Here is a 13,026-nt window from a genome sequence, read left to right as displayed (position 1 = left end):
ATTTCTTATAATAATTACGATATTTCAGTGCTAAAAAAAGTTAAATCGATCGAGTTTATATACTAGATGTCTCTGTGTTTGGATTTGACTATTCAGAGTAGAGCAAATAAATAATATAATAATCTCAAGTCAATGTATAATAATAACGGGATTAACTGTCAAATTTTTATAGATATTTTAGTGAATTTTTATATATAGAGAGAGAGAAAGAGAGAGGCGGAGTCGGTATCTGAAGATTCCTATTGGATTCTAATAAGTTATTTGTATATATTCAATTAGTTTCTTAAGACAAATACAAAGTTTAGACCAAAATTATTATATTCCGTCTACAGGGTCCAAACAAAAGTTATTTGGGAATGTGATTGATTGATTGAAGATAATTCATATAGTCGATGTCAATTAATTTAAGTTTGAGACGTAGTTGATTGATTGACTAATATTTTTCATTTTGTTCTTTTTTTTAATAAATGAAACAGGGGCCTTATCAGCAACATTTACACTAGTAAATCAGTGCAATTATCAAGTATGGCCTGGAATTTTATCAGGTGCAGGCACACCCCAACTTGCTCCAACAGGATTCATGTTAAACCCCGGCCAGTCCGTTTCGGTTTCCGTGCCAACGGGCTGGTCGGGTCGTTTATGGGGTCGGACTTTCTGTTCCCAAGATTCATCCACAGGCAAATTTGCCTGTGCAACAGGCGATTGTGGCTCCGGAACAGTGGAATGTTCCGGAGCTGGAGCTGCTCCGCCAGCTACTCTGGCGGAGTTCACCTTGAACGGTGCTGGAGGGCTTGATTTCTACGATGTTAGCCTTGTGGACGGTTATACTTACCAATGCTTATAACTCCACAAGGCGGAGTTGGAAACTGTTCAACAACCGGTTGTGTTGTTGATCTTAATGGGTCATGCCCGAATGAGCTGAAGAAAATGATGAATAGCTTAAGTAGTGAGTGTGTGGGATGTAAGAGCGCTTGTGAAGCGTTTGGTGATCCAAAATATTGTTGTAGTGGATCATACGCGTCTCCTGATACCTGTAAACCAACGGAGTACTCATCGTTCTTCAAGAGGGCATGTCCGCGATCTTATAGCTATGCTTATGATGATGGCACCAGTACCTTTACTTGTGGTTCTGCAGATTATGTTATCACCTTTTGCCCTGTTCCTTCTGATAGGTATGTAGCAAACTTGCTTCCTCTGTTTTGCTTAACTTGTTGTGTCTAGAGGCAGACACAAGATTTCAAGTTTACAAGTTCTGAATTCATTCACATCCCATCTTACTTATTGGGTTTACAATAGGTTATTTACATATTGGACTTCCTAAAAGGTAACTTTGAGTTTCATATCTGAACTATCAACTATCATAATTCATGACAATTTAGGCCATGTAAGTCTAGGCCACATTTAACTAACATTGCACTTAGCTATCAATGGGTTTCGACTAAGTGTTTACATAAATCTTCTACTCGTAAGAAATAAGAAAATTCATGAACTGACCCCACCATCCCCACCTCAAGGAAATTACTAAATCACTAGTCATCCAAGAGTAACAAGACCGACCTTAGAACTCTGTTCAATAAGTTAAACATATTACTCTCAACATTAAAATACTTTTTCTGTTCCTTGATAATTATCATTTGTCTTATAATTTTGGTTTAATGTTGCAGCCCTAAATCACCTGGAGGAGGTGCTGGCGACGGATCGTCGGCCACGAGCCGCGGCGTATTAACCAATAGTCTATCACCATTCTTGACAAGCTTGATAATCACTATTTTAGCAGCAGTTTGGGATATGAAGCAGTTGCATTGATCTTGTACTGCAAAGGCGTATCCTGGATTTCGGACGGATAGGAGAACTATTACGAAAAGATGCATCTAACATATAAATTTTGATCGGTTTTAGTTATTATGTCCAACTTATATAATACTATTAGTTTTAAATTTTAATATACACATTTGATTTAATTATATATGAAGCAATTGCATTGATCTTGACACATGATTTCTGGGCTTTGAGCTACTGTGAAACCCTCTTTACTTTTTCATAGTCCATTTTTTAAATCTATATATCATCATTTATAATAGTGTAACCCCTCCCCATTGAACAAAGAGGATCCGTAGGGCTAGGTCACTCACATACTGGATAATAGTGGTGGAGCCATGATTTTCACTAAGGGGTTTCAAAATATGAAAGAAGTAAACACACAAAGATGCCAAAAGGGGTTCAACATCTACTGTGTATACACAAAAATATAATTTTAACCATGTATAAATAGTGAAATTTTCCACTGAAGGGGGTTCGGGCATACCTAGCTCTGCCCCGACTGGATAGGTGACTCGAAATTATAGTGTTAGTCTCATTCCTACAGAAAGCATGAAACTATTACAATCTTAGTAGAGAACAGATGAGTAATAAAAATGCTGGTTCATTGTTTTGTCTTTATAATCAAGAATGCACTACAATTGAATAAAAAACTTTTCAATCAAAGTGACCTTATATTAGTGAAAGTTATACGCTAAATTGATGTTGATATGTGTAATTAAAGGAGGGTGAATGTTTTATGCGATAATGGGCGCTTGAGAACACAAACATAAAATTTTCACTTTATCACGTGTTCAGGTGCTCAATTGAAACAAACTATAGTTCAAGTGTTTTAATGAAATTTACTAGCAAGTGTAAGGATTGTTTATATAAACCAAAGTTCAAAGAAATCATATCTCCTACCAAGACATTTATCAAGGATGCAGAAGCACATTTGAAAGAAGCTATTTAGGAACAAATATTGATCACTGAATACACGACGAAAAGCTATAGACCACTAGGCCACACTCTTGGGTGCCTACCTACATGATTTGACACTCTATTAAACAATTATTGGCAGCAACATGTAGAGATGCAAGTTTATACCTTGCCTTCTGCAGTAATAAGAGCAAAGAGATAACTGCAGTAAAGAATGAAGCACAAAAAAAGCAAATTATCTGGTAATGGAGACAAATAGAATTGAAATGGCTTCCAGGATGAAAGACAAGCAAAAAAGAAATGACTAACGGTATTAAGGTTCAACGGACAGACCCCATCTATCTCCATTTCCCAGTAAAATAATGGAACACTTGACAGCAAAACGAGCAAAGAGCAGTGAAAAACATATTGGGGAAGGCAAGTTAACACAACTGTCAAAAAGGCAAGTAAAAACATGTTTTAAGAACAGAAAAACAAATCTATGAAAAAAGTAAGCTCAAAGCAAAGAGAGCTCTTTGACAAAGCTTGATCATTAGGAGTGGCATACTCGGCATAGATTGCCTGACCACAAGTCTAGAAGCTTTTATCGCCTCAAGCCAACATGCAGATTTTGGTTACTTGCTTGCTTACTATGAAAGTAATGTTCATATAATTCTTGATATTTGTAGCTGCTCGTATAAAAAACTGAAAAGAACGGCCAAATTGCACATAAGATGGCATCTTTTTACTTTTTCAACGAGTCACTTAGGATAACATCTTCATTCAAACATCTATAGATCTGGGCAAAGAAATCACCTATAAAAGCTGAACAAAACATTACCCTAGAAGGAGCTTGAGTAACAACAAATATGCTTCGGAGAAAAAGGACACAGTCCAATATTTCCAAAGAAAGCCAGATTAGTCAGAGTACCTGAATATGTACATAAGCGCTGTATAAACATGAAACTAGCAAATGCTACAGGACATGAGAAAAAAGCTTCAGCATGTCCATCCAATTTATTTAGGTTGCAACTCTCACCAATCAAGCAACAAATTTCAAGCATCGAGTATCATTATGAATGGTCCGGCATTTGATTGAGCAGAAGCGCATCCCACACTGCACACATGTATAGGTCGAGGAGAAACCACAAACTGTGCAGAAATGACGGCGAGCAATGGAACTTGGAGGTCCTACTGCTGCTCTTAAATAGGTTGGCACATGTGGTGGCAAGGACTCTAGGTTTGCCTTCACAAGTAGAACAGTGAGAGGTTAATTTATGTCATTGAAGTAGAGGGAAAAAAAAACATCTATTAGCCTTGGAAAAATCTAATACCTCATTCAAGAGCTCAAGGAATGATTTGGGGGCTCTCTTGTTCTCAAGTGCCTTAGCTTGGCGAGTTTTCCGCTTTGTGCCTTTTGGGTATTTCTTATGAAATACTGGAATTAAAATAAAATAAATTGAAGTGAAAAAGTCAGAAAATTTTATAGTTATAATTGGAAGAGAAGAAATGAATAGGAGCATATACACCCTCCACTAAAGACCGGAAGAAAAGGTATAACAAAAGAAGTTTGCTGAAGGGATGAAAAATATAGAAGGAAACGAAAATAACAAGATAAAGATAGTCAATAAAAAACTTTATTGCCCTTGATTCTGGGCTATTATTTTCTGAATTAAACCTAACAAATAGATCCTAAAAATGAAAATAGTAGAAGAAGGTTATATTCGTTTCATTTCTTTCTCTATCTCTTCTTTTTGCTCATGGTCAGGCGGTCACCAGCTTCTGTAAAGAGCTTAACAGTAATGGTTCTTTGGATTGACCATTAAGCCATCAAGCACAAGAAGAGAATAAAGTCCCACAAATCCTTTGTTTTTCGTTCAACAGCAATGATTTTCTAGATAGACAACTACATTCTCTGACAAAAAGAGCATCAAGTCCCACAAATATTTACTTTACTCGTAGCCACTGTATAGGTAGTGATGCAGGCTCAACTTCAATGAACATGCAAACATAAGTGAATTACAGCTATGTGAAGCACTCCTTATTGAACATATGAATCAACTAAAGCCTGTAAATGTACAATCTGTAATACAGAAAGCACAAGTCCATGTTTTCTTCATACCATCCTTTATTGAGCAAACTAATCACCAAAGCCTGTGGAAGTATGATTTCCTGTAGAGTGTTGGTGAAAGATATATCTTCCTATCTATTATACGTGAAACATAACGCCAGCATAAATAACAAAAACTGCTTTCTCAGTCCGATAATGCTTAAGCGGAAGGAATATGAACAACAACAAATCAAAACTATGCCTCAATTTTAAACTAACTGGGACAGTTATACCAATATTTCATATCTATTTCCCATATTCAAGTCCATTTTAGTGGATGTAGCGCATCCCAACTAATGAATACAGTATTAGGAGGAATTCACCATACTTAGACTATTTTTACTCCAACCGTTAACCTATCACAACCCTCCTCAATCTAGAATGAAATCAGTATTAAGAGGAATTTACCATACTTAGATTATTTTTACTACAATCGTTAACCTAACACAGCCCTCCTCCTTTATTGAAACTTCTGACCAACTACATTATGGAAAACTCACAACCGAAGAACAAATTCAACTCCAGAGAAGCTAAAATTTGTTCCAAGCAGTAACATTTTCACATATTTAACAGATTTATGAACAAAAAAGAAAAAAAACCTTGATCCTCATCGTCAAGAGAAGCTTCATCATCATCATCAAGCAGTTGAGGTTCCACTACTGCATTATCACTTTCCAAAGCATCAAGCCGTGCTAGCATGGCCTACTCCGACAACGAAAAAAAACAACTATAGATCACCAAATTTAGCAGGATATCCAAAATTTGGGTGAAAACATAAGGTATTTAGAGTACCTGTGTTCTATTATCAGAACTGGCAAGAGCAGCAGCCATTTTTGGAGCAATTTTACGAGTTCGCATAGACATTCTCCGCGCTGAATTCGACATTTCTTCATCCATTGCTTCAAAAGTGAGATTCAAAACTACAAAATTAATGTACTACTTTTGGTTTTTTTTTCTTCACTTTCCTGATTCCGATACCAAAAATGAGAAAATTTGAGTTATCCGGTGACGAAGATGAAGAAGGAAGAGAAGTTCCCGTCGACGAAGGTGTGAACAGCAGCCGGTGACCGGCCGGCGGGAGAATTAGGGGTTAAAAATATTTCGAGTTCCGAACTGAGAGAAACGACAAACTATCCGACTTTTGAGTTTTGTTGAATCCCTGTATTTTCAAAAAACTCAATTCAGACCCCAAACTATACCAAATTGTATTATTGTCCCCCTATCTTTTTTATTTTTTTCCGAACTTAGCTTTATATTTCCCGTTTCAATTTGTTTGTCTTATTTTTCTTTTTAGTCTGTTTTAAAAAAAAATGTATATTTCCTTTTTAACAGCTCTTTAACTTCAATTTTCTACGTGACATGTTTACAACCACCAGAATAAATGACATTTTTATACATTCAACACATTTTAGTGTAAAACTACAAGATTTAGAAGTTTTCTTTATTTTTTAAACTCCATGCTAAGTAAAACAAGATAAGCAAAATTAAAACGAATGAAATAGTTCATTAAGACTCTGTTTGGATCATTGTTACCCATTGTATTGTATCGTATCGTTACTATACCTACAATGTTTGTTTTGATTGTTACTTAAAATGTATTGTATTGTTAAATTCCGTTGTTGCGAAACAATGAAAACCCTCATTTTATGGAACAACCAATTTGGTGTGTTTCCATTGTTACTTAATTTATTTTTCCAATTATATCTTTACGTAATATTTCATAATACTATTTTACCATTTACCTTATATTATTTAATTCTAGTGAAACCTCCTACCCTAGAATAATTAAAGATATTTTAGTAAATTTATAAATTACAATACAATACGATACAGTCAAACCAAACAATAAAAATGTTATTAAACAACAACAAACAATAACAGTCTAACCAAACATTGTATCTACCATACAATAGAGTACGATAGAGTACAATACATTATGAAACAATGGATAACAATGATCCAAACAAAGTGTAAAAGTTAAAACACTCTCATTATCAATTTATCTTCAACTTTAATAATCCCTTTAAATAAAGAACTAAAATTTTGGTTTAAATTTAGAGACAACAAACTATAAATACAAAATAAATTGATGTGTAGTAAAATTTCAAGGAAAAGGAAGAAATTAATTAGCTTAGTATTTGAAATATTCAAGGCATAATACATAGATATACACTTAAATTTGAAACGTCATGTGTGATAGCCAATAGAACAAGGAAGACATGACAATATTGTGATGAGCAGGTAGCTGAGCGTTATCGCAAGCTAATTCCACCACTGTATGTTTCATTTTGTTAGAGAAATAGTTAGTATCATTAGTTGGTGCTTTGGAGTTTATATTCAATACACAACTAAATCATTTCTTCTCAACAAAGTGAAAGAACTAAAGTTTTATGGGTTCTGAATACCAAAATTTTGATAAACTATTACAATCATAACTTGTCCATAGTGGAATCAGTTCATATTTCATAGTATATAATATAAGATCTGAGCTAGCTTTTTATAGTTTTGTATGTACAAAATAAGCATACTGGACACAGTAAACCTGCACTTTAAGTCTTCATCGCGTAATTCTGACTAGTAAAGGATAGCAATGATCCATCTCATAATTTGGCCAGGAATCATCACCCTCGACAAACCCCTGATGACGCCTCCAAACTTCTGCATCGTACATTTCATCTGTGCTGAAATGCAATCCGCTATCTTTAACTTCTCCGAGAAACTTGTCCAATGAGTTGCCTCTTCGGGGGCTGAAAAGTATGGCTTCAGAAGGGCCTTCCTCTTTTAACAGTGATTTGATAGTTCGGATGAGTGCTCCATGGAACTCTTTGAAGAAAGTGCTGCAAAATGACAAATGAAGTAAAACTACAGAGTAACTTTAGTAGACAAAAAGGAAAAGATCCGTCTTCTGTTCTTGCACGTGTACATGAAAGGCTTAGGTGACAACTATAAGAAACGAACTCCCATGCATTATAGGCAGATGCCAACGGGGGGTTTTCTTTGATCAAATTTGAGTACATAGTACCGTGGAAAAGGTTAGGTTGTCAGCATGGTCGTTATACAATTTTGTATAAATCATAGGGCTTTATGTTCTCCAAGTTAGCATTCATTTGCCATTGACGTGAAAACAATGACTCAGAGATATGATGCACTCAATTTACAACTTACAGCAGATTACTCAATGAGGAAAAGAACAGTTTAGTAAGAAAAGAGACAACTACCAGTCACTTGCAATGACGACATCAACTGTGTTGGCGATATCAGTGTCTTTTTCCTGACCCCAGTGCAGCATCAATGGCTTCACCTCTGTACCACCAAACGAACCAGAGTTGGCATTCACATTACGCTGTATATCTGAATGTTAAGTACATCTGAAGTAAAGAGATATGTGAAGCAATCGAGTAACTGAACCACTAATTAAGTTGGGACACCTTACACAATGTTTGATTGGCACAAGTCATAGTCAAAACTGATAGGGACAACAATAAAGCTTGGAGATCAATCACTGTTTGAGTAACTGGAAGCAAATAGAAGACTGACAACTCTTTTAAACGTTACCGGTAAATTTGTTTCACTGCATGATTACCAATCTATATCTTAGACTAGAGAAAAGTACGAAGTATAAATTCAGGATACTGCACAACTAATGGACAGGTGAAAAAGACAAGGTCTTAGAAAACACTACATTCTTCAACACACTACTGATGAATGACAAACAGCTTAATTACTAGGTTACTATTGGAGTTGACAAGCAAAAACAAGTGGCATGATCAGTAAAGTGGAAAATGAACAAATACACAATTTTTTCTCTTAGATCAAACACAAGTTTATTGCCTGAAACCCTTGAACAAGCACAGAGTATAATTGAGAAAAGGATCCCTCCAGGCTCCAGCACAAAGATGATTAGGTGGCATGGTTCAGCAGTCACCAACCTTTGTACTTATTTATCCTAACTGATACAGGTTGGTCCCCAGGACATAAAAAGCAAAGCCTCAACACGATGGATACTAGTGAATCCACAAAGTAATGAAAGAAAGAAGAGTAGAAGCAGAGTGCTTTTGTCCTTTTACCTTTTTGTACCAGAAATTGGCCAAAATCAGTGCAACAAATTGCAGTGCTCATCTCCCCACTACATCAAAAGGATACAATCAACAACTTGGGGATTTCCATCAGATATGAAAACATCCTGTGCTTCTGTGGTCATTGCAACGATCAATCCAGCTAAGCCATAGCCAGATCCAAGCTCAATGACTCTTTTTCCCCTGGAAGAGTCGAAAATCAACTGAAATCAGTTGAAGGTACAACCAAAAATATTATAATCTAATCTGAAATATAACATTTGTTAATACCTGAAAATGCTTGCATGTGACAAGCAGTAGTGGGCAAGGACATCCTCTGACGGCCATTGACCTGCTCAACAAGAAAGTTTATAAATTAGAAGGAAAAACCAGTAGCAATGATAGCAATCATGACATGGACCATTAAGGCTTACTAAATGATATGCACATTCTAGTATATAAATATTCCGTGAAGATCCAGTTGTTTACGAAAAAACTTTATTCCAGAACAGAAGAAATTAGTCTTTTAGACCGGAGTTAAAGAATCTTAATCTGTAAATGCTATTAACTAGAGGACAATTCCAATCATCAAAAGGGACAATTTATAGCCATGACTAAGTAGCTCACAGCATCAAATTGCAGTCGATGGAATACTTCATCGCCATGTAGAAGTATGTAAAGTGATGAGGTTCTTAGTTTTTAGAAGTTTGATTCATGCAGTACATCCAGAAGATTGCTTATTATCACAATGTTTGCTTGTCTTTTATCTTCTATAGTTGCAAATAACATCTATTTTTTGAGAAAAAGTATATTATTTTCAGTTTCATCATATTCAATTAAAAAACTAGCCAGCTCCAATTTCCTCTTCTTCAATTCACTGGGGGATTCAAAGGGGTAGGCAATAAGAAATAGCATTTCCTACAATATATAAGATCTTCTGTCCGAACTTCTGGAAAGAACGTTATGTTCAGAATGGCACCTAAAACAGAAGCCAACAGTGTGGGCTATATTTGATAAGTTAACTCTACACTTTTATCTCAAAAAAAAACTCTACACTTAGTGAACTCAAACAACAAACTACAATAACAATTTTAGTATTTATTGTTTCTTCATTTCACATTTAGATTCAGATTTCTTCTGTTAGTGGAGAAAGGTATCTACATTGACAAAAAACATGTTCTCCTACAAAAAAGGTCCTTGCTTACAGTGTAATCCCTCACTAAATGCCTTTTTGATTCTCAGAGTCTAAAATACCAGTCAGCATTTGGACTGTGGTTTACTTTAGCTAAGCAGTGAGTTTGACATCGCTAGAATATACACAGGCAATAAATACCCATCCAACACGGACAACAAGGATATTCATGTAGCTATCTAAGAAAATAAGATGCAACAATTTCCATATTCAACTTGGAAATTATTTTCTGATAATGGCGGTGTTCAGGGAATCTTGCACGCACCTCGACTAATTCACGGGGTACCTACTTGATCCCACCAACACAAGTACCGGGTAAGTCTTCCCACGAAGGCTTAGGCAGATCGGAAGAAATCACCTACTGTTGTTTCTCTGTTAGGAATTTCAACCACCTACTGCCCACAAAGGCTTAGGCAGACCTCCAAAATTTGCACCTACTTAATTGACCACTAAGTCACACCCTCAATGCAACTCAATTAACAACATTAAACAAAACTGGTCTGTGAGTCTGATAGACAGACATCAACTTTTATTTCTTTGGTGCTTAATGGAGAGGAATCAAGAAATAATCAGATGAAGGGGGTTAAGGATAAAGCAGCTCATTTTAGAGCAGAACCAGGACAAATTACAGACTTTTCTTGGTAAGTAAATAAAATAAAATGGAAGAATGCAAAATATACTTACAAACAAGTCCAGTGTTGTCAATATCATATCTATTGCAGAACTCAAAGTCATTAAGATGAGCCATATCATCCGCTCTCTGACTGCATTAAAGTCAAGCCATTAGAGATCATCAGGGAACACCATCAACCAGTTAATTTTGATGAAAGAATTATTCCCCATATTCAGTTAAATTTCTACCATCCAGGGCCAAAAGATGAAAAAACCAAGCAATGCAGGGGGGAATTACAAAACAAAAAAAAAACTCCCTCCGTTTCAATTTGTTTGTCTTACTTTCCTTTTTAGTCAATTAACAAAGAATGTCTCTTTCATTTTTTGGCAATTCATTAATTTTAACGTTGCACATGACATGTTTAAGACTACAAAATTAAAGAGGATTTTGGTACATTCTACGTACATTTAGTTTAAGACCACAAGATTAAAAAATCTTCTTTTCTTCCTTAAACTCCATGTCAAGTCAAAACTTGAAACGGAAGGAGTAATATTTTCACCCAAAATGAAGAATAGGGGAATAACTAAGCAAATCCATCAATCAAAATAAGGATGTCAATGTCAAGACTGATAAGACTAACTCATGAGGTGAGGGTTGCTCAAAAATCATATAAGAAGACCAAGTCCTCCACCCCACTACCGATATGAGACTTAATTGGTCCCAAAGTGTGAGGTTTTTATTTTTTCTGGATAATCGTTTTCTCGAGGTGCATGCTACCTCCTACCAACATCGATACCTAGTAACTTTGTCCACCAAATGTTGGACAAATGGAAAGAAACCGCCTAGAGTTTTTTGCCTCCGCTTGAATTTGAAACTGAGGCCTCATATAGTGTGACAACATGTGGGTGCCTCTGTGTGATTCAAGTCAAGGTAATGGATGCCCACCCACTACCCTCATACTACATCCACCCATAAGCAGGGGTGGAGCCAAGATGGTTGAAAGGGTTCATCCGAACCCCCTTTGATGAAATATAAGATATTATATAATATATATATATAGTTGAAATCATTTTTTATGCACATATAAGTAGATGTTGATTCCCTTGTTTCTTTGTGTGCTAATTTTTTTATATCTTGAACCTCCGTAGTGAAAAACCTGGCTCCGCCACAGCCCATAAGTGAAGTGAAAAAGAGGAAAATGAACTTTATCTTACCATACTCAAAAAAGAAGAGGGAAATCAACTTAGGAATAATGGAAACTCACTGTAGAATAAGTTGGGAAGCATTAGTAACTGGCAATGTATAGCATAATGTAGCATTCCGTGAGCTATCCATCGGATTCACATTTTCTTCAACACAGTCTTTCATCAGATGAAATGGTATCAAATTGAACCCATGAGTTGCCTTTCTAGATATTCGCTGAATACCCATTTCAAATTTATCTTCTGAAACACAACAATTCAATCCAAATTATTCAAACCCAGAAAACAAATTGAGCAAAAAATTAGTCTTTTTTTGTAACAGAAAAATACTTAACAATGCCTATATCTGCAAAAAAAACCTCAACCCCAGAAGGTAAAGTTACTTAACAGATCCCATGGGTTGGTTTCCTTGATATTCACTGAATACCCATTTCAGATTCATCTTCTTAGACACAAAAATTCAATCCATATGATCAAAAATCTCAAAAAATTGATTATGTGGGCATGTGTGTATATACAGATATATGTTTGAATGTACGTAAAAATACAAAATTTAGACCTGAATTGGATGAAGAGCGACGAATAAGATTACGACGAAGGATTTTCCATCGAAGAGACGATGCATTTGTTGTTGATTTTCCGCTATTTGCCTCCATTTTTGCACTTTCTTCAGCTCGCTTTTTCACTTCTGTGTTAACAGGGAGAAAGTGTCTGAATCGTGATGTATATGAGTACCAATACGACGTAGTTTAAGCTGTATCTAGCACTCACTGATTTAAAATTCAGTTTAATTTTTTAATGTATATAAAGAATTTTTACATTATCAGATAACCGTAGTGCAAATACACAAAACTATTATAACCACCATAGATTGTGATAGGATAGCAAGTTTACCTCCATCTGTAATCAAAGGTTTAGGATTACGGGTTGTGGAAATGAAGTCACTTGGAAGAGTTTTGCGTCTAAATGGACAGATAAAAGACATGAATATAGTCAACACGAGCTGATGACTAGTGCTTACTCGGAATTCCTCGTTAAAAGGTTAATAATTATAACAGTGAGAAGAATCGCGGAGCAATCTGTAATAGTCAAATACAATCTCCATCAATTTTGTAATGAAGCTGAAAGGATGAAAAGTT

The 13,026-nt window shown here is 35.6% G+C and overlaps 3 protein-coding genes across 5 annotated transcripts; 1 reads left to right on the top strand and 2 right to left on the bottom strand.

Annotated features, from left to right (window-relative positions):
* Positions 1-442: 442 nt before the first annotated feature.
* LOC102586558 (thaumatin-like protein 1b) lies at positions 443-1,966 on the top strand (the record flags this gene model as incomplete). Its single annotated transcript, XM_015306865.1, is given in 3 exon segments — positions 443-824; positions 827-1,172; positions 1,665-1,966. Coding segments are annotated over 3 exon segments (870 nt in total), but the record flags the coding sequence as incomplete, so codon positions are not given.
* Positions 1,967-2,143: 177 nt separating this feature from the next.
* Positions 2,144-5,917, bottom strand: LOC102586227 (SWR1 complex subunit 6). 3 transcript variants are annotated; one of them, XM_015306864.1, is made up of 5 exons: positions 5,618-5,917; positions 5,425-5,527; positions 4,050-4,153; positions 3,755-3,961; positions 2,144-2,359 (listed from the first exon to the last, which is right to left on the bottom strand). In XM_015306864.1, exons 1-4 carry the CDS (start codon positions 5,720-5,722, stop codon positions 3,758-3,760), a joined length of 516 nt encoding a protein of 171 aa, XP_015162350.1. In that variant the 5' UTR covers positions 5,723-5,917; the 3' UTR covers positions 2,144-2,359; positions 3,755-3,757. The 3 variants fall into 3 exon arrangements, with proteins under 3 accessions (XP_015162350.1, XP_015162349.1, XP_006343363.1); XM_015306863.1 differs by lacking the exon at positions 2,144-2,359 and adding an exon at positions 3,535-3,646; XM_006343301.2 differs by lacking the exon at positions 2,144-2,359 and having other exon boundaries at positions 3,535-3,961.
* Positions 5,918-7,130: 1,213 nt separating this feature from the next.
* Positions 7,131-12,949, bottom strand: LOC102585898 (calmodulin-lysine N-methyltransferase). The gene is made up of 8 exons (XM_006343300.2): positions 12,782-12,949; positions 12,447-12,575; positions 11,950-12,130; positions 10,757-10,836; positions 9,172-9,232; positions 8,969-9,084; positions 8,044-8,176; positions 7,131-7,662 (listed from the first exon to the last, which is right to left on the bottom strand). The coding sequence occupies exons 1-8, from the start codon at positions 12,870-12,872 to the stop codon at positions 7,383-7,385; spliced, it is 1,071 nt and encodes a 356-aa protein (XP_006343362.2). The 5' UTR covers positions 12,873-12,949; the 3' UTR covers positions 7,131-7,382.
* Positions 12,950-13,026: the final 77 nt, after the last annotated feature.

Source organism: Solanum tuberosum, unplaced genomic scaffold, assembly GCF_000226075.1.
Source record: "Solanum tuberosum cultivar DM 1-3 516 R44 unplaced genomic scaffold, SolTub_3.0 scf00039, whole genome shotgun sequence".
Lineage (NCBI taxonomy): Eukaryota > Viridiplantae > Streptophyta > Magnoliopsida > Solanales > Solanaceae > Solanum > Solanum tuberosum.
The sequence above is the reverse complement of the archived record's forward strand: the minus strand, read 5'-3'. Positions and strand labels throughout refer to the sequence as shown.

Excerpts from the sequence above, each read along its gene's own strand:
- LOC102586227 (XM_015306864.1), bottom strand. The coding sequence starts at position 5,722 with ATGGATGAAGAAATGTCGAATTCAGCGCGGAGAATGTCTATGCGAACT. Across the intron at positions 5,528-5,617 it reads GTTCTGATAATAGAACACAG|GCCATGCTAGCACGGCTTGA; the intron begins GTACTCTAAATA and ends TTGTCGGAGTAG. Across the intron at positions 3,962-4,049 it reads TCCTTGAGCTCTTGAATGAG|GCAAACCTAGAGTCCTTGCC; the intron begins GTATTAGATTTT and ends CTACTTGTGAAG.
- LOC102585898 (XM_006343300.2), bottom strand. The coding sequence starts at position 12,872 with ATGTCTTTTATCTGTCCATTTAGACGCAAAACTCTTCCAAGTGACTTC. Across the intron at positions 12,576-12,781 it reads ACCTTTGATTACAGATGGAG|AAGTGAAAAAGCGAGCTGAA; the intron begins GTAAACTTGCTA and ends CTGTTAACACAG. Across the intron at positions 7,663-8,043 it reads GTCGTCATTGCAAGTGACTG|CACTTTCTTCAAAGAGTTCC; the intron begins GTAGTTGTCTCT and ends GTCATTTTGCAG.